Source organism: Anser anser (genome assembly GCF_964211835.1).
Source record: "Anser anser genome assembly, chromosome: 6".
Classification (NCBI taxonomy): Eukaryota; Metazoa; Chordata; class Aves; order Anseriformes; family Anatidae; genus Anser; species Anser anser.
Genome location: NC_139726.1, coordinates 21321541 through 21341437, shown reverse-complemented (window position 1 = coordinate 21341437; position 19897 = coordinate 21321541). Strand labels below are relative to the sequence as shown.

At 34.8% G+C, this 19897-nt stretch overlaps 1 protein-coding gene across 3 annotated transcripts in view; it reads left to right on the top strand.

The window, feature by feature from the left end:
* The window catches only part of TLK1 (tousled like kinase 1), a 65768-nt gene that overhangs the window by 28115 nt on the left and 17756 nt on the right, over positions 1-19897 (top strand). For all 3 annotated transcript variants that reach the window (XM_083842454.1, XM_083842452.1, XM_083842453.1), the window contains exons 4-12: positions 2263-2338; positions 4850-4896; positions 5340-5426; positions 6523-6612; positions 7401-7493; positions 8871-8981; positions 10491-10627; positions 11844-12032; positions 19447-19513. In XM_083842454.1, coding sequence (XP_083698580.1) covers positions 2263-2338; positions 4850-4896; positions 5340-5426; positions 6523-6612; positions 7401-7493; positions 8871-8981; positions 10491-10627; positions 11844-12032; positions 19447-19513 — 897 coding nt within the window. The remainder of the gene's footprint in view (positions 1-2262; positions 2339-4849; positions 4897-5339; positions 5427-6522; positions 6613-7400; positions 7494-8870; positions 8982-10490; positions 10628-11843; positions 12033-19446; positions 19514-19897) is intronic.

Here is a 19897-nt window from a genome sequence, read left to right as displayed (position 1 = left end):
TGAACAAGTGCTTCTGTTAGTTTTCCAGTATTTTTGGTGCTCCCCACCATTCCTTGTTAAAGTGGATTACTCCTCCTTGTTTTGATTACAAATACATTCTTTTAATTATAACTACTATTTTCTGTTTTCTGTGGATAATGAATTATTTAAAGGAGGAAAGCCTTGTCTGTGGCTTGATTTGTCCAGTTTGATTAGTTATTTAAATGTTTTGCTCTGCTTGCTTGTAGCTTTTCAGTTGCTTCAGTTCCCAATAATACAGAACCCTCATTATAAATGTAATTTCAGAAGTAACTGAAGGTTTGATCTAATTGGAATTCATAATGTGCTGCTGAGAAAAACAGCACTGCTGTATTTATTTGTTTGTAGCTGTAAAGCTTTGGAGGGGTGTAAGATTTAAAAGAAAGTACTTATGCAAAACTATCATCTCATTCATTGTGCAAATGAAAAATAATAACAGCTAAAAAAAGAAGGCACACTGGCGATATAAGTGTTGAGACAAAAAAAAAAAATCTGATCTTATTACACACTTTTTCCTACAGAAATAACTTCCTGAGTTATATTGTTAGCAGTTTTTGCAATAATGGTAGAAAATATTTAACTATACATAAAATATATAGAAATTCTTATCCAATTTTTTTTTAAAGGAGGTTGGTTAGTTGAGAGTTGGTGCTTAAAAATGTTTATTTCATAAAAGAGAATGTTAAAAAGCCAAGATTTAAAAGTATAAATATGAAGAAAAGACTGAGGGGAACCACATTAGAATTGAGGAGCAAACTAGGATCAAGGCCATGATGGTCGAGGCTCTGCTAATATGCCAAGCTGTGGGTAACTTTAGCATAGCTTCAAAAGCTAACTTTAGGTAACTTCAAAAGTATTTTCTTGCCTATGAAATAGCAGGATTTTAATCTGAATCTTGGCTATAGGTAAATCCTTCTGAAGCAATTGAAAGCAGCTTGAGTCATTGTTTACTGGGAGGATACGCCTCAGCCCCATTAGACTTCAGTTTCTTGTAATTTATATGATTCCATTCATTAGAAAGGATTTTGGAGAACATTTGCTAGTGATAGATGCACACTGTACATTGCCATGTGAATATCGTGTTTAGAAAAGGATGATCATGACCTTGTTGGGTAACCTCATTAGTGTGCTAATGCTTCCTAGTTTGGGAAGTTAAATTAAACACTGAAAGAAATCAGAAGAGCTTGAGGGAATAGACATTTATTTATGAATTACTTGAGTTTTAGTTTTAAAACTATAAACCTGCTTGAATGTCTGGTTTTTAAATGGAAGACATCACTCGCTGCAGTTGGAAACTAATTTTCTTCAGGGAGAATTTTAAATGCATAAATGTTAATTATCTTGTAAACAAATTTTTTTGGCTTGATATGGTAGGTAAAACGAACTACATTAGAAGGATAACTGCAAAATTAAAAGCTGGAAAATACGAATAGGATGAAAGTGCATGGCTAAATAGTTTCAATCCGGTTACGTGGAGAGAGAGCTTAATGTCAACTATTTATCTGACAGCAATTGCAAATGATTAAAATAATATTTCTGAGGTACACTTTCTGCTTTTAGAATCATGTCATCATAAACTAACTCCATTTTCAGGAGTCTGTGTTGCTCAGTTGGCTAATGTACAATAGCATTGTAAAGCTCACAGATTTTAGTTGGAAGACTTTATTTTGTATAATATTTAATACATATATGTAATTTGAACTTAATTTGTAGCCTGCTAATACGATGGTTACAATTGTAAAGCTTACAAAGGTAGTCTTGTAAAGCTATCCAAAAAGCTAATGCTTATAAACAGTACATGCTATAGATGAGGAAGTTAGAACTTTCTTGTCCTGACTTTCCACTTGTAGACTGATAATTTTCTATAGATCACAGGCAACCTCAAGTGGTTCTTCGCCAAAATATACGTTTTGGGATTTTTGTAGAAAACTTATGTTTGAAGGTACCCATGTGAAGTTCTTGGAACTGAAACATACTTGAAATGCTTTTAGTGATAGGTTTGAGACATGAATTATGATGATATTCGCTGTATTGGAAAATAATGCTTTAAGTACAAAAGTATTCAGAAACTTGGTGAAATGATGAAATATTGGTATCATAAAAGAATGAAGCATCTTATCACTGATGGCAAATTTAGTCTTAAGATATTGGGTACTGTAAGATTTCAGCTTATCTCACAATGCTATAGCAGTGATATAAGTGAATAGAGCTGTTGTTGGATCACATTGTTTTTGTTCTTCGTAGACTCCAGAGAAGAAACAGTCAGAACCTTCCAGAGGAAGGAAAAGAAAAGCAGACACTCAGAGTGAAAGCAGCCAAGGTAAACTAAACTGTAAATGAATTATATGGTTATTTCATACATTTGATCGCATGATAATGCTATTTTTAGTGTTAGACTTAAAAATTCTGCATTTTTGCTTGCGTAAGACGAGTCTTGGTTTTCGGATGGTAAACTACACATCTTCCCACCCCACTGAAAATTTATCTGCCACTGGAAGGGGCAGGCAAGTAAAACTTGAGCTGTGTTGGTAATAGCCTGTAAGAATTGTGCACAGCTCTGCCTGTAAGCTGCAGCTGTGATGGCATTCTGTGTAGTTTTAAAATTGTAGCAGTTATTTTCATCAAAAATACCTTTGTGGTTTGTATTTATCTTCAGTACATAAGGAGAAAAATGGTTTACTGATTATAATATGTGATTGCTTGGTTTTGAGGTATATTTAAAAATGATTGAATTCTATTCCTCCTTACTGTGTGTACAGTATAGTGCTGTAGAGGGATAGATGACTCAGGATGAAGCAAACTTTCCATTCAGTATTTACAAAACATGGTTATTGTTGTTCCTCTCTCTAATGTGACTTTTGAGGGGAGGAAATGGTGGAAATTTAATTTCAAGACACAAATTCATCAAAAGGGGAGAAGAACTAGTTATGATAACATCTGCATTAGATTCTTTTTGTTTCTAAGCTAAGAAATGCTATTTCAGATTCATACCAATGTGCTCCGTATCTGGAGGGCTTCATGATGCAACATACTATTAGTTGAAGAATTATGTGGTTTGACTAAAATGAATTTCTTTGTAAGTGTTACTTTGTAGAGACCTGGTTTGCTCAAAGAACTTGAATGAGATTTCCTATTTCCATTGTTCTAGTAGCTCATCCTTCCTGCTACCAGTAGGAGTTGAAATTAGAGATGACAGAAATTTTATAACTTTTTGGCATAGACAACGTGATTATAATGTCTAATAATTACTATTTTACTGGCAGCAGCAGTGAAACTGAGTAGTCTGAATTGCAACATTCATAAGGAACTGTCCTAGGAAACTGCAGAATATTGGAGTCGTAGAGTTGAAGCACAGCAAATTCAACTATTAGAATGAAAAATGAGGAACAAGCTCTCGTATGCAGCATACCTAGGATTTTGACTTCCATAACATGCAAAATAATCCATAAATGTTGAATAAAAGTAGTTTTTAGAACATGGAGGTAATTAGAAAGTGGGTTAAAATCACTGTGAATCTACATGTAATTGGCTGTGCCAAAATAAGTTGATGTATTTCATCAGTGCAGAGTTATGTAACATGACATAGAGTAGACTTTCTCTACCAAAAAAGAAAAAAGCAGTCTTTCTGATTTATCTAGATGAGAGCAAATTTTAATTTGATAAAGTGATATATAGGAATTAAGCATGAAGAAGACAAATCTAGCAGGATTACATGGTGGGTAAATACCAGGCTAACTAGCAGTTATGTGTACACAAAATGGGTAACTACTGGAGGAGTTAGGTCTATGCTATTCTAGGTCTTTGAATGGTTCTATCTAAATATTTCTGGTAAAAGTCTTGACACAGAGGGGGCTGCCAAATGTTTCTGTTTCTTCAGGGTGACTGTTAGTGACAAAAAACTATGTAGCAATGCCAATACAGAGGCATGTTGGACTAGTAAGAGGCGTTGAGGGCTGAAGGAATAGGAAAGCTTGAAAGTCTTTGCTTAAAAAGGGCAGAGATATAACTTTGGACCTATGGTTAATGATCTCCTAATTTATTGCAAAAATTCTTTCTGTAAAGAAAAAAATTTTGAACAGTGGTATACGTTCAAGATACCTCCTAACAGGTAGTCTAACCAGTTTTCAGTTTTATCGTAAAGCATAATAGAGAAGAGTATTTATGCCATTGGATATAGCCTTGGTGACATCTCTGGCATGTCACGTATGGGTTGGGTCACTCATGTCGAAGAATTCCAGTTGGTTCTCCTGAAGTCTTGATACTGATTAAGATAAAAGAAATTCTATTCTCTTTTTCTGCTCTATATCCCTAGTGAACACTGTGACATAGCTGATTATTAATCATACTGTGAGGAATGGAAATACTTGTCATCTTCCATGCCCATGCTGTTTCTGGCACGTAGGGAAATCCTTGGGCTGAACATTTGGGCAACTCACCTGAAGCATATAGTATTGATAGGTTAATTTGCTATTTTGGATGTGGGTGAACTTTGAGATAGTGCTTGAAAAGGGGAGGGACTTGGTGCTAACTGTTTCATCTGTAGAATGAGAGATGAGTTTCCTGTTATGAAGAAGAGGTCTAGACTCACTGCTAAGTCTGTACTAAATCAGGTTTAGGAATTGAAGTGTGACTTCATGTCTGATTTCTCAATGAATGGAATATGCAAATCTGTTTGTTGTGGCCAGTCCCTTAATTATCTGCATGGGGAGAGCACATATTAACACATCAAAGAAAATGAATTAACATGTGTTAAACTTTGCAATAACTACTGTACAGGTAAAAATGTAAGATATCTATAAGTAATATATTTATTCTCATGTATTTGTTTCAGGAAAGAGTATTGGGGGACGTGGTCACAAAATTAGTGACTATTTTGAGGTAAGATTTTTATAGTTTTTTTGTTAGGTTACTTTTTTGTTGAAAGCAATTTTAGATGGTACTTGTGAAGTCAGGAGGATTACCAAACTAGAATGACAGCACAGCGTTGCGTTGTACTTAGTAGCCTACCCTAATTCAAGTTCTGTGTGAAAATATTAGATATAATAAAGTCTAGCTTTTCTTCAGATGATGCAGTTTTTTTTTTTAAAACGTAAATTTGTGTTAAGCCTTGAAGTAGAGCTGTAGTGGTTTTGTGGTGCAGCCTGAGTTAAAAGGCAAAAACCATTTTCTTTCACAATTTTGATGACCAAAGACTACAGTAACACAAGTAATGCAATCTAGATTACAAATTCTTTGTACAGATGAGCTGTGTCATTCAGTGTTTGTATAATATAGTTTAATTAAAAAGGTTGACTGATTTGAGGGTCATATCTTCTCTTCAGTACCAAGGTGGAAACGGCTCTAGTCCAGTTCGAGGTGTACCTCCTGCAATCCGATCTCCTCAGAATTCACATTCCGCCCCTTCTTCTGTAAGTTTGTGAACTTCATGACTGCTGGAGATAGTTTCATGGTCTAAAAGTAGCATAACTAGAAAAAAAAAACTATATATAAAGGAAATTTTTTCAAAGGAAGGAATTCATTCTTTAAACAGCAAAAAAAAAAAAAAGTTAAATGTTAAAACTAAAATTTTCTAGAACTAAACTTTTAACAGTGAGACTTTTTTTTTCTAAAGCAATATAAAATACAAGGTAATTATGTGAAATGTTCTAAAAATGTTAAAATGTTTTACTGACACTTACTCATAAGCCTCAAACAAAAAAGAGTATTTTCATTAATTACAAGGAACATGAACCCCTGACTCAGGACTTGAACGCTGAGCTTTTGATAAATCATGAGTTTTAAAATAATTGATACATACTTTACCTGTATCCTTTTACAATTCTCTTCATTAGTCACAATAATTATTTTTTCCCCTCATATGCATAATTTTAGTGTTAGAATCACATGCATATGCCTAAATGGCCAAACAGCTTCTGTCAATTACAGAAAGGGTTTATTTTTTCTGTTGGCAGACCCTGGTTTTGTTCCACATACTTTCAATTTCAGACATCCTTTTATTCTTGCTAATAGTATGGAGAATAATATAGATAGTGGAATTTGGCTTGAAAACTGTCTCATTCATACAAACTAGTGGGCTTGGGGAAATTTTCAGTAACAGAATTCGTGTTCTGATCAGCACTAGCTTCCCCTTTCAGGTTCTCCCATGGGAAATAACCTCTCTGAAAATAACTCTCATTATTTTGTGTTGCAAACGCTTACAAGAAGAAAAATAAGTCTGTGTAAGACGAGCATTGCCTTATGTCAATCTTGTATTGTCGTAAATCTTTCAGTCGGTTTCCCAAGAGTGACAGTCCTAGTTTTCTCAGAGAATATATTGCATCCTTTCTGGAATACGAGTGATGTATAACAGCATAGTGGTAGTTCTTGATGCAGGGTACCTTGTGTAATAAAGATACCATATTTCTCTGTTCGGTATGATTTTCCTGCTATGAGTTGTAAACAAGGTTATGTTCATAATTGAATATTACAGTTATATCTAAAAATCTTTGCTTTCATGCATTCCAGGTTCGACAGAATAGTCCTTCTCCTACTTCATTAGCTTTTGGGGACCACCCTATCACACAACCAAAGCAGTTATCCTTTAAAATTACTCAGGTAAGCACTTTTGAGTAGAGCTATCCTGTATCAATTCAGACTATAGAAAAATCATGTTTATTTATTTGTCTTTCAACTGTTTTAAAACTCTTAAATGATTTCAAGTTCAGCAGCTCATAGTTTAAATCTTTCGGATTAGTTTTGTATTCTGTGTTCTGCTTCCAGTGTTAGATGACAATGTGCTTTGTATACTTTTATAGAAGTTACTAGCTGTTGCATGATCTTAGAAGGGGAGGCTTTTCTTTCAGATAATATTTGAGGTGGCAGCTGCTGTTGTCATATTACTGTTCAAATAAAGTATTGAGAAAGAAAAATGAGCTGTTAATCAAAATGTGATATAGTTCCTGTCATGATATTTAAAAACCAATAGCACCTGTTTTATCTTCTCTGCAATTTCTAATGTGATTTGTTCTATCTTTCACAAGTTAGTTAGAACAAGGCTACTTCACCTGTTGACCAAATACAGAGGACTTAAAGTAATTAGTTGACATCTATGTTCTTGCCCTGCTTTATATGCTTATTTGTGAACAATAACTTGTCAATTGGTGATGAAATCTTTTCACACTGTTAGTGGTTTTGTCTCAACTGCTTCCAGTCTTCCTAATGAAGGGAGAAAGTAGTTTTGAATGTGAACCTTCCACGTCACTTCCAAAATTCATGAAAATAATATGTGCTGGCCTGCTTAAATGTTTTTAAAGTAGCTTATTTCTCAATATAACCAACATGAGAAAAATAATGCTGTAATTGTTAAAGAAAACGGTTAAATATTTTCAAAATGTTCTTTTCAGACTGATCTCACAATGTTGAAATTAGCTGCACTAGAAAGTAATAAAAATCAAGACTTGGAAAAGAAAGAAGGTCGTATAGATGACTTACTCAGGGTAAGTATTAGATATTGTTTGTGTTAGGTAAAGAAATCTACAGTGTTAGACATTGTAGACAGCGTTAGGTAAAGATATTTATTAACAAAAACAAGCAGTGAATTCTTAGCAAATATTTTAAATGTTTGAATAATTGATGTTTTTCAACATTGCCCTAAATGAAAAGGTTAAAAAAATATATTTTTTTTTAAATTATTTTTTTCTGAAAATCTGAGAAGCCTATAAAATAAATGCAGAAGGTTTTTTTCTGCTTCCGTATTACAGCTTACTAATTATTAAATACATTTGTAGACTGTCTGAAGTTACAAAAAGGTTGATGCTGTTTAGCAAGCATTTAGTTAATTCCTTAAGTTATATAATATAATTTCACATAATAGATTTCATCTTATTTGTGAACAGCAGTCATCAGTGGGGCAGCTGTTTGCAGTTTCAAAATGGAGGTGATTGTGACAAACTGTTATAGACAGTAACTCTTTCATAAGAAACTTAGGCTATCCTGTAGTCTAAGATGTCTTTACAGATACAGGAGTCTTAATGCTTATGCTCCTGAAAGTAGGGTTGGAGAGGTGATACATCGTATTATGATGTATTTAAACTGCATACTAATGAAACAAAAAGTACTCCATTCACAAGTCAGACTGTTTAGTATTTATATGTGTGCAAATATGTATTTATCCATGAAACCAAACATTATAAAATTGTACTTACAGGCTTCTTAGGTGCCTGTTTTAGTACAGTCCGACAGTATGCGACATAAAAAGCTAATCTCCGGAAAGGAGAAAAAAAAAGAAAAAAAAAAGGTCCATTTAAACAAAATGACATTGATGTGGTTTTCTAAGGCAATAAGATTAATATATTAAAATAGGAATATAGGGAACTTAGTATGCTTTCTACTCAGTTGAATATTTTCACAATGAAAATTCACAATGATAAAAGTTTAATTTCATATGAAACACTAGAATTTTGCGTTATTTCAGTAACCGTATACAAAGGATCTGGAGCTAAATTAAATTAAATTTTCTGTTTAATATTGGAGGACTGGAAAAGCAATCAGCACAGTGCTTTTATATAAAGAAAATAAATACAGGCTGAATGGTCTGTATTACAGAGTGTGGCTCAGTGTAAAGGAAATAATGTTCTTAAATGCAGTTTCATTCAAGTTCATTCCTATTTTTAAAATAGGAAGAAAAGCATCCTTCACAGATCTATCCTAATATGTAGAAATCAGATTTTCTGAATACTTTTGAATATTTATGTATGTGCTTACTTTAGTCATTTGAAAGAACATATATATGTTGAAAGTAGATACCTTTGTTTTCTCTGACTGCTGATAAAAGAAATAATGAAACACTATGTTTAAATACTTTTTTATATTAGGCTAACTGTGATCTTAGAAGACAAATAGATGAACAACAAAAGCTACTTGAAAAATACAAAGAAAGGTTAAACAAATGTATTTCAATGAGCAAGAAGCTTCTAATTGAAAAGGTAAGTTTACTGTTTTTACAGTGTTTGTGATAAAAACTGGGTGTTGTAGAACTCCATTATGATTCCTTAGTTTTTACTTTGTCTGTAACTTTTTCAAATGAATCCCTGAGACCAAAACTTCGTATGCATGGTCTCTATCTGGAAGTATGCATTCTTTTATAAGCCCGAATATCAAAACAAAATGTTGAGCCTTTTTCAGATTGTGAAAAAATTTGCTTTTTAAACCTTTTTCCCCCCATCATGAGTAATTCAGGTATAACACATCATAAAAGATACGAATTCAGGATGCAACTAATTTTCTGGATAAAATTTAAGATTGTAAGTGGGTGAAAACATTTTTTGAACTTACTCTGTTGTGGAGAAGAGACAGATAATCTTTGTGAGACGTATAAGTAGCTGAGATAATTTTTGATATAAAATAATAAATGCTCTCTTAGCTCAGAATTAATGGAAGTAAGGACATGAAGGTGTCACCATTTTCTGCCTTCATACTTTGAAAGAAATGTCTATTTCAAATGTAATGCCAATTATATTTGAACTAGCAGCACTTTTCTGTAAAAGACAAGGATACCTTGTTTCCCTTCCTCTTCTTCAAAATGATCTTATTAAAAGAATAACTAATAAAAAGTGAATAGAAAATCATTTTATTGCAAATTAGGATATAAACTTTTTAAGGTAAACAGCCGAGTCTGTTCCCTAACACTGGCTGCTAGATGCTGTTGTCAGATACAAGGGTGCAAACTGATCTTGTAGATTTTTAGGAGGAATTTCCTCGCTAGCTTATCATAAATACATTATTTCAGTCCTTTTTAACTTCCAGCGTGAGGGGAATAGAAGGAAAAGATGCATTGTCTATGCTGCTAGGTGAGCAACTTCATACTGACAATATCACATAGGCAGTTTTTCTCCAAAGGCCATGCAGGCCTCCTCTTCAGTCTGGAACTCTGTTAACACAACAATCCTTAATTCCATCAACTTCTCACTATGTGGTATTGGGCCATAGGCCCAAGACGAAACCTACCTACAGTGCGTTCCTACCTAGCGATTCTTGAACCCAGTCACTTTGGTACAAGTAATAAATCAGATATCCTGTCAAGGGAGTTTCCAGGTCAACTCAAGTAGATACACTTCTAATATCTAAACAGGTTTGTTTAATATAATAGACATGTACAGGCATAATCTTAAGTATACACTTAAATGATGCTGACACTGTTAGTTTTGCTGCATTTACAAATAAAATGTTTTATTAATTATGAAGACAAACTTTGTAGGGAAACTAAGTCTAACTCATTTTTTTTTGGTGTATAAATATCATCAGTACCAATTCTGAAAAGTGCAGATTAATTCTGCAGAAGTGAGAATAAAAGGAGCAAAGTAATAAAGGATTTTTTTCATCTACTGTAATTTTTCCCCTCCCTTAGAAATCTGTTGGGGGAAAAAGGCTGAGTACTTTACTGACTTTTTGAATGCTTTAGTATTACTAAATATGAATATATTTTGTTTTCTTAGAGCACACAAGAAAAGCTGGCAAGCAGAGAGAAGAGCATGCAAGACAGATTACGCCTGGGGCATTTTACAACAGTTCGTCATGGTGCTTCATTTACTGAACAGTGGACAGATGGCTTTGCATTTCAAAATCTTGTGAAGTTAGTCAATGCAATATTCTTAAAATTCTCAGTAATTGTTAGTTCCCTCTAGTGGATTTTTTTATTACTGGGATTCTAGGATTAGAGCAGCTTTTCATACATTATATTTTGCTTTGCCTTTTGAAGACTGAGAATACAGTACAGGACTCCCTTAACCAGCTGAGAGAACACTAAGGCTGGATGTCTTTGGAAAATGATTCGGATTCACTTGATTTTAACCGTCTTTACAAAAAAAATGTGAATGTACTAATTGAGCAGAATGTAATTGTTCAGCTTAGCTAGTAGAAAGAGCTGTGAAACTAAATCTGTGTTTTTTCAAGCAGCTAGCCAAGTATTACTGGGGATCATTGGGGCAGATGAAGTCTGAAGTTCTCATTGGTCACATAGGTGTTCTGCACATGCATGGTTGTAGCAGCTTTTTCAGGCAACGAGCTCCTCATTGCAATGAAAGATGAGGGACAAATCTGGCAGCCTTAGATAGTCTAGCCCAAGTGGATGGAGGAAAGCAGCCAGCTGGAAGAGAGCTGCTGCAACAGGTCTTGCAGCAGAGAAGGGGCCAAGGAAGAGCAGCCTGGGAGACAATTGGAGATGGTGGTAAAGTAATTATGCAGTGAATCAAAAGATGTATATTGGTGATGAGTCTGATTCGCTCTTTGGCTTTATATATTTGAGTAGCTCACCAAGATTTTAATTTTTGAAGGGGATTGTGTAGTCTTAGCATTATGTGATTGCATAGGATGTTGATTTTTTTTTTTAAGACAATCTGTGTATGTGGTTTGCATAAAAGCCGTAATTGTCATACACCCAAACTGATGATTTATTTATCATGGTCAGATCAAATTCAGTGTTTGGCCTATAAAAATCAGCTACTTCCCATTGACTCTGCTGCTTTTCTTTTGGCATTATAAAACAAGGTATCCTCCAGCTCAGATGCATTTTTTTCAGTGCAGAAATAATGTGTATTACTTTTAAATAAACAAACTGCAACAACAAAAAAAACACTTCAAACAAAAAAACTACTTCAAAATTAAATTGTGACAAAACTTCTGGAAAAATCTTCCACCTAGTAAAGAATCATAGTTAAGAAACCCTAAGAAATACTTTCAAATGTACAGTAAACTTTATTAAAAAATCTTTAACTTAATCAGTTTAAAAGATAGTTCTTTAAAAATGCAAAATGATGGAACTTTAATAAAGCTTTTTTTTGGGTTTACAGGCAGCAAGAATGGGTGAATCAACAAAGGGAAGACATTGAAAGGCAAAGAAAGCTCCTGGCCAAGCGAAAGCCTCCAACTACAAATAATTCTCAGGCACCATCTGCCAATTCTGAACCCAAGCAGAGGAAAAATAAAGCTGTGAATGGGGCAGAAAACGATCCCTTTGTTAGACCCAATTTACCACAGCTGTAAGTTTAACATTTCAATCAGTCTTTTACATAAATTCTCAGATATTGTCTGTGTGAGTTCCATTCAAATAACAGCATAAAAAGACACTCGGTATATTCAGCAGCTATATACTTACTGAGGACTTGCTGATGTTAGGGAAATTTGCACCACTGCCTATGAAGATGCCGTACAATTGCCCAATTTATTTTTGGTAGTCACCAGGGAAAGGCCTGTTCTGTGTTTTATGCAATGTTCCTTCTTTTTTCATAATCCAGAGGAGTCCTTATTCTGATTTCTTACTCATGCCATGTTACTGATTTCTGTTGAACTGTTATTTGCCCACATTGATTTAGGATCCTCTTCTTCCGTTAGAGATCATTTCATTTTTTTTATTTAACAGTCTTTATCTGACAGAAAAAGCTTTTTTTTTTGCCTTTAGTATTTGAAAATGTGTCCAGAAAAAAAAAAACGGAAAAAATCTCTTTTCCCACTTTTGAATGCAGATCGTGAGATCAGCTGTCTGTTATGGTTACTGATCTATTTCACATATTGACACTTGAAATTTTTTGTCATTTACACATAAAAATTGAGGGCTATCAAAGAATTTTCAGTTTTTTAAGTGATTTTTTTTTCCTCCAAACAGAAGTGGTACCATCCAGGGCGCACAGGCAGATGTGTTCTTGACATTTAATTGAGTATTTTGAGAAGTTGCTTTTTACAGATACTAGTTATTGCCCGTGATGCTGAGACGCTGCAGCTGATGGTGTGTATGTTCTTAGTCAGTTTAAATAAAAAGTAAATAAGTAGGTTTAAAAAGACTAGTAAGTTAGTATTTTTCTTTGCAGAAATAGGCTAAGTGATGTTGCACATCATTGCATGTCACCTGTCACTTGTTGGAGGTGGTAATTTATACCTCGAAGGAAGGGAACTTCTAAATTCCTTTGGTTACATCTACAAAATCATATGTTTTGACCATCAGTTCGAAGACAGCTGCACATATTTTGCATAATATATAATTCTTAAAGATCAAATTGTGAAATCATTCGGCTGTGACAAAAATATCAACATATAATAGTAAGGCTGGCAATATAAGCAAATCTTGATTAGTGCTACTCGTGTTTTTTGGCAGAGAGCTGAAGAGTGTTCAGTCAAATCGATTCTTTAGCAATACTTAGTGCCTACACTTCTTTTTAGAACATAATTAATACTTCTGAATAGTATGCCAAAGATTACTGTCCTGTTAAAAATACCTTTTTGTTTGAATGCAATATCTCTTGTTACTAAAAGTAACATTTAAGGAATGAAAAATTACAGAACTTCTAATTCACTAGCATGTTATCTTTGCCTGTATATAATCATTGTGTTCTTATACAATATATGCTTCTTATGCAAGTCTCTGTATATTTCATAGTAAAAGAATGTAAAGGCTTTTTTTCAGTTGATAATGAGATTATGAATTACTAGGCTGGGCATCCAAGCAATATTTTCAGAACATTTGAGTCAGCGTGGCTCTAACCAATTCTTAGTTTGAAAGTGATCAGGAAAAAAGAATCTTCATTTTGAACGTTTACCCCATCAGTGAGAGAGTAGTACTTTTATGGTTGATGGGCTGATGTTAATGCTCTAGATTGTACGTGGGGTGTGTTTTCTTGTGTAGAAGACCACCTTTAAGGTTCCACATTAATAGTGAAAGTTCATACAGTTTGTTGCCTTTCAGGAGTTGATAATTATAAAAATTTATTTTCAAATATGTAAACCAGATTTTTGTTTTAGATGCCTTCCATATGTAACAGCTACTTTTTTTTCTACGTGATTTGACATTATATAACATTGTATTCACTAGGAAATAGAAATAAACATAAATGACAAAATGGTAGTAGTAGGAAGTGTGTAGTTCCCATTTCTTGTATTTGTGCAGGGAACTCGGTGTTGCTTTTTCTATTTATCATTGTCATAGAAGTTGTGGGTTGTTTTTTTATGAATTTTGAAAATCCAACAATTACTATTTGGTACTATTTATTTGTATACCAGACAGGTGCATTTGGCCATGTTATCCTTCATGTTAAATTTCCATAATCTTAATGCTACTTTAGGAGATGATAAAATATTTACTTTGGGGAAAAAAATACAGAAGACGTGGCCTAATTATTAAGTAGGTCAAGGTGAATTCCTGGTAATAGAATTCTGAATAGCTTCTGGTGTTACGCAGTTTCAAATCATTTCCAAATTACTAAAAAAAAAAAAAAATCAAATTTTCATTTAATTTGGCTTAACCAGTTGTGTTAAACGGCACATGAAAATGCTTGCTGGTTGCAGAATTGCCAAGAGAAAAATCAGAATTGCCCTTTTGTGTCTAATAAACTGTTATTGAAACTGCTTTTGCCTTGAAGTATCCTAATTTGAACATAACGTAATCGAGATACAAGATAGCTTGCCTTTATGATAAGCTTACAGATTTTATTTCAAACCTTTGAGAAGGTTTTTAGTATGTCCTGAGATCACAGAATCATTAAGCCACATCATGCTCTTAGGCCTTTACTTGAAAGGGTGTTAAAAATGTTTGTATTTATGATTTGTTATGATTTTATAGAGTAGTGCTGTGTGTTGATTCCTTTTTGCTTCTCAGTACAGAATTAAATATGCCTTGTGTACCTTGATAAAACAATTACTAATTCTGCTCTTCCATTTTAGAGTGAATTTGTCATCTGCTATATGTGATTCCCTCCTATTACATTGTGCTTATCACTGTTCCTGTGTTACGTTGAAAGTAATGATCTTAATTAGTATAGCCAAATGGAAGATGTTCTGTTTATATGAAGCTAGGGAAAATACAGAGCTGCTGAGATTAATGAACTAAACCAGTAGTAAATCAGCACAACATACACGCAAGTGATTAGGCAAATTTTTTTCAAACAAACAAACGTCTTGCTAACTGTTGTTAGCAACAAGTGTCTCTACCTTCCTAATGCTGTTTGCTTTAGAAGATGTCTCCAGCTGCAGGTATTGACAAGAGAAAATGATCTATAGCTTTGTAACAAGCAATGTTATTGAAGACTTTTCTGAAAACAGCAGTTAACTGTTTTGAAACTGATTTAAGGTGTTGCCTGAAGGCATTCTTAACAAAAGTGTTTTAGTTTAGCTGGATATACTATGTTCTCTGACAAGAATGTAAAAGCAAAGTCTTTTGTATGGGTAACTTCAGTGCAAAGTGGCCATCTGTCATTACCATGAGTGAAAGGTGATTTTGGTGTAAAGACTTGTGTGTTGCGTGTTATTTAAACACCGTTTTGATTTTCCAACATTCATTCTGTTTTTTGTGGCCCCAACCAAAACTAAAAAGTAGCTTCAGTTTTGAGAGATCACCTTTCTACCGAATGAAGTAACTTTATTAGTCTTACGTGAAAGTGATAAATTGAAATGTATTTCAAGAATTAAAATGTATTTGAAATAGGGGTAGCCTTCGTAGTCCTGGAAAAATCTGTTTAAAAAATCCATTCCAAATCCCTGGTGACTTCAGAGATGATAACACTGTCACAACTTTTTGAAAGTAGGTCTTATTTTTTACTGGGCAATTGATTCTAGAAGCAGCATTTTATGTAGCGTGGGTGGTGTAGTCCTTCCTCTCCAGCTTCAGCCGTGTTGGTTGTACTTAATTCCCAGTCGCCTCTTTTTCTGCTCACCCAGTTAGTCCATGAGAGTCTGCATGGGTCCTTGTCACTGTACGTAATTTGAAGAAGAAGAGCAGAGAGAGCTGGCAAAGTTTGTTAATGTAGCTGAACAAATGCATCAGTTAGAGGGAGCATTCTGTTCTGTATGGAACAAATAAAAATATTTTCAGAAACTTCTTCAGATTGAAGTGCCAACAATGTGTCTGGGCTTTACAGGACAAGTGACAACAGCTCTTTTCCTGAGGCAGTCTCTTTCTAAGGCAGACATGGGAACAATGGAAGTGGGACATGGCAGAAAGACCTCATGGAAGGCTTGAGTCGGTCAGTGTTCACTGCCCATCTTTGTAGAAATTCTAGGAACTTGAATAAGTTTTGACCCAAAAAAGGAACGCTTCAAAAATTGTAACCAAGAGCTTGTACTGGATGTGCAAATTGCTGTTTTGGGGCATGTCAGCGTTCTGCTGTTAATGTGTATCCAGAATGATTTTTCAACTGGGAAAAGGTGGGAGGAAAGATTGTTGTAAATGTGCCAGGCTTAATTGTCATGACAACCAAGGAGCATTTAGCCATTTGTGTGTGTTGTCGGTACCCACAAGTAAGAATGTTTTGGTCACAGAAAAAAGGTTTTGTCCTAACTTGTGAGGAAGAAGTGCAGAGGTTGGTTAGGTCTACTTGTGTATACTTTGTCAGTCTTATAAATTAGCCTACGAAAACATTGTTAAGCTACTGGAAAGCTCATTTTTGCTAATAAAGTAAATGTTTAAATCATGGTACCAAACCTCTCAGACCAGGAAGGCTGCCTGCTTTCTTCCAGTGACAAATAAATATGGCATACCATGCCCCTACACATCAAATTATACTGCAAGCATAGAATAAATCCAGTGCTATTTTGGAATTTCAGGAATTTATTGCATGTATGTAATGGTTTATTTGGCTGCAGACAGTTAAAATACAGCATTTATTGCACAGTAGTTTTGAATTACAGAAATCATGGTCAGGACTAAACTATTACCAGTTTCCTTCACTCAGCCTACTACCAGCTGCCCTCTTCCCTCAGCACGTCTCCCGTCAGCCTCCAGCCTGATTTTCCAACTTCAGTGCGCTTAGTGGCTGGCAGCAGCCCGTTGCTGGCCTCCATCCCTCCCATGTGCTCCTCAACTTTCCGTCCTCCGTGCCTGATGAGTCCTGTATTTCTTGGGTCGCGGAGGAGTAGCCCCTTCTGCAGGAAGCGACGGCATCTTGTAGTTGACTTCTGCTGTCAGAAGGGGCTTCCAGTGTGCCACTGGCCTGCAGAAGGCAGAGGGTAGATGTAAGTGGGAGGTGGTGGAAAGCACTCTCCGGTCTGGGTGTTTTCAGCCTCTGCAGTGGGCTGGTTGGTGGCCTGCGGCCAGAAAACAGACAACATGCATGCCGTCTTTGTTGTACTATTTGTTATACGCTATTTCAGCAATATATAGGCGAAGTATATAGAAAGATAAAAAGTAATTAACTCCTGCTTTTTAAACACTTATTTTTGAATATGAGGGAATAAAGTCTTGTTTTTCATAAGTAAACTAACAAAATCCAAAGCAGCTATTTCTGTGTATAGTTCAGCGTTTTATGTCTTCCTACAAGATGCTATGGTCAGTAATGACAATTTCAAATTGCTGTGAATCATGCTGTGTCTCTAATACAATTAGATTTGTAAGGAAATAGAAAAATAGAAAACAGTAACTTATTGGGATATAGCATGGACACATGGAAAAAGTGACTTTGAATCTTAATGTTTTCAATATGACCTCTAACTTGTGCTCTGCGCTCAAGAGGGCTGTTTAAAAACTTTTTGGAAGGCAATACTTGTTAGAGCTGTCCAAGCACTTTGTCATAACTCTGCTTAGAGAGCTGAGGTTTAATTAAAAATAAAAAAAAATAAATAAATAAAAACAGATTTCCTATATTGTGTTATTTTTTCAGGGGATCTTTGGTTTTAGTGCTCTCAGTGTTCAGTGAAAATTCTGGAAAGTTTCATGATACACACTTTATATTTTCAGTGTGTTTTACTTGTGATTCAGCTTTGCTAAGCCACCTAAAGATTATTCTACCTGAGAGAGACAAAATTTACAAGATCTGCATTGCTGGAAATAAGTGCACAGACCTGTAATTTATACTTCACGTAGGAATCTGGAAAGAAATAATACTCAACCTCATTCACGTTGGCATTCATTCTTTATGTTTTGTTTTTTTTTTTTTTTAATTGAGAGTTTATTCCATGTTCAAGTAGTTTGCTGTTCAAGTAGAAATATTGAAAACATGTCAGGGATGCTACTGTGAGTTGTCTAGCTTGGCCTTGGTGCTGTCTTTGATAGGTCTATCATTAGAGCAGGAATTAGTGTGTTGTTTTCTTAGGTTTCTTGCTGTCATTTGGACTACATGTGGAATGCCTTGCCAGCTTTCCTGTGCTATTGAGACACTCCATTTCATATTTACCGTAATGCCTCCTCTTCTCCCCAGAGGAAATTTTGTCAGGAAAACAATATAAATATTCAGTTCCAAAATATGGCTTTGAGAGATTTTCTGACTTTCCTGAAGAGAGGTGAATTTCCTCACTCCATTGCCTTCAGCATGTTTGTAGATTTCTTTTGGTTGGGATACGTGGCTGCTTTTCATTCCAGTGGGGAAAAAAAAGATGCAGGGTAACTTGGTGTGATGCTTCTTAAAATAAAAGATGGCTTCTTTCTAAAATGGACAGGACATGGTCATGGGTGCTTTTTTCACCTGACTTGGAGTGTTTTCTATACATTTTTATAACTTATCTTCCCAGGACAGTTGATAATTCAACCTAGTAAAATGTGGACTTCTTGAAAACATACTATGCTATTATCTTTAGCTTTGCATAATGCAAATAATAGATCTTGGCAAAGTAAAATGCATATGTCATCCAGCATCAGTTTTGTGCCTGTATTTGTAGGGATTTGTGTGGAAGCCATACTTTTTTCTTCCCCACCCCAATCTCTTGTCCCCCTTCATCATAAACATATGGTTTCTTCTCTGGAACTTGAAGTGTCTTTGTTTTCTTTCTTGGTGATTTGTAAGAGGTTCTGTTTTGCATGTTTGTTGTTAGTGAGATGGATATTGCACGTCATCAGTTTGTATGTTTCTTAGTTACTAGTCCATATGAACAGTCTGGATCCTCTGGGTGGTAACAGACCTCTCCTAGAAAGCCCACAGACAGTGAGGGACCTTTAAATTAATTGTAACCAGGAATCTTCTCTGAAAGGAAGATGGAGAGAGAACAAGATGAAGAGTTCTATGCCAATTCAAAACTGAATTTATGGTCTCATGCAAAATGTAGTGTTAATGAACTTGGAATCTGTGGATTAGCACTACATTTTCTAAATTGTGGATCAAAAATCTACTGTTACAAATCTCATCCAGTTAGTTTCTGTATCTCCATCTCTTGGTGCATTAAGTGTTAGAGTTGAGAACCAAGCAGTGAAGCATCAGCTGAAATACTAGGATGGTGAGATGATTTAGAATGCATCCAGGTAATCTAACAGGCTGTCTGGGAGAACAGCTAGAGTCTACTGGGAGAGGCAGTTAATGTTCCAGAACACCAAACAAACGCATTCTGTAGGTATGTTTTCACTCTGAAATTACAAACAAAGATGTTCAAATGGCTCAAAAATGTACCTTTTGGTATTATGGTTGTAAATAATTAGCATAAGATGCTCTGTTTACTGTAGCATTTAAGTAAGAATAGTAAATAAGATTTTTATTTTTTTTTCAGTTTGACTCTAGCAGAGTATCACGAACAGGAAGAAATTTTCAAACTTCGATTAGGACATCTCAAAAAGGTATGTATATGGTCTGTTTTTTAACATTCTGGGGGCGAGCCCTGAACCATGAAGACTAGTACTATCAAAATAAGGAGAGGGCTTCCTTGCCATAAGCATTGGGAGTACAAAGGAATAACAGTGAATCCTTGTAAGAGAGATGTAACTGCCACTACTGATTTCATTTTAGAGTTGAGAATGCGGAGTCAACCAAATCTGGTATGTGGCCTTTTTACATTTGTTTTTAATCTTTAAAAAGGTCCAATGTATGGGACATTGCAGTTCTGAATAAATACCATGTTTTGATTATCTATAGTATACATTTCAGTTGTTACCAGTTAGCATATTACCTGTAGTAAGAGAGAAAATAATTTTCCTAGTTTTATGGAAAACCTCCTCTCTGCC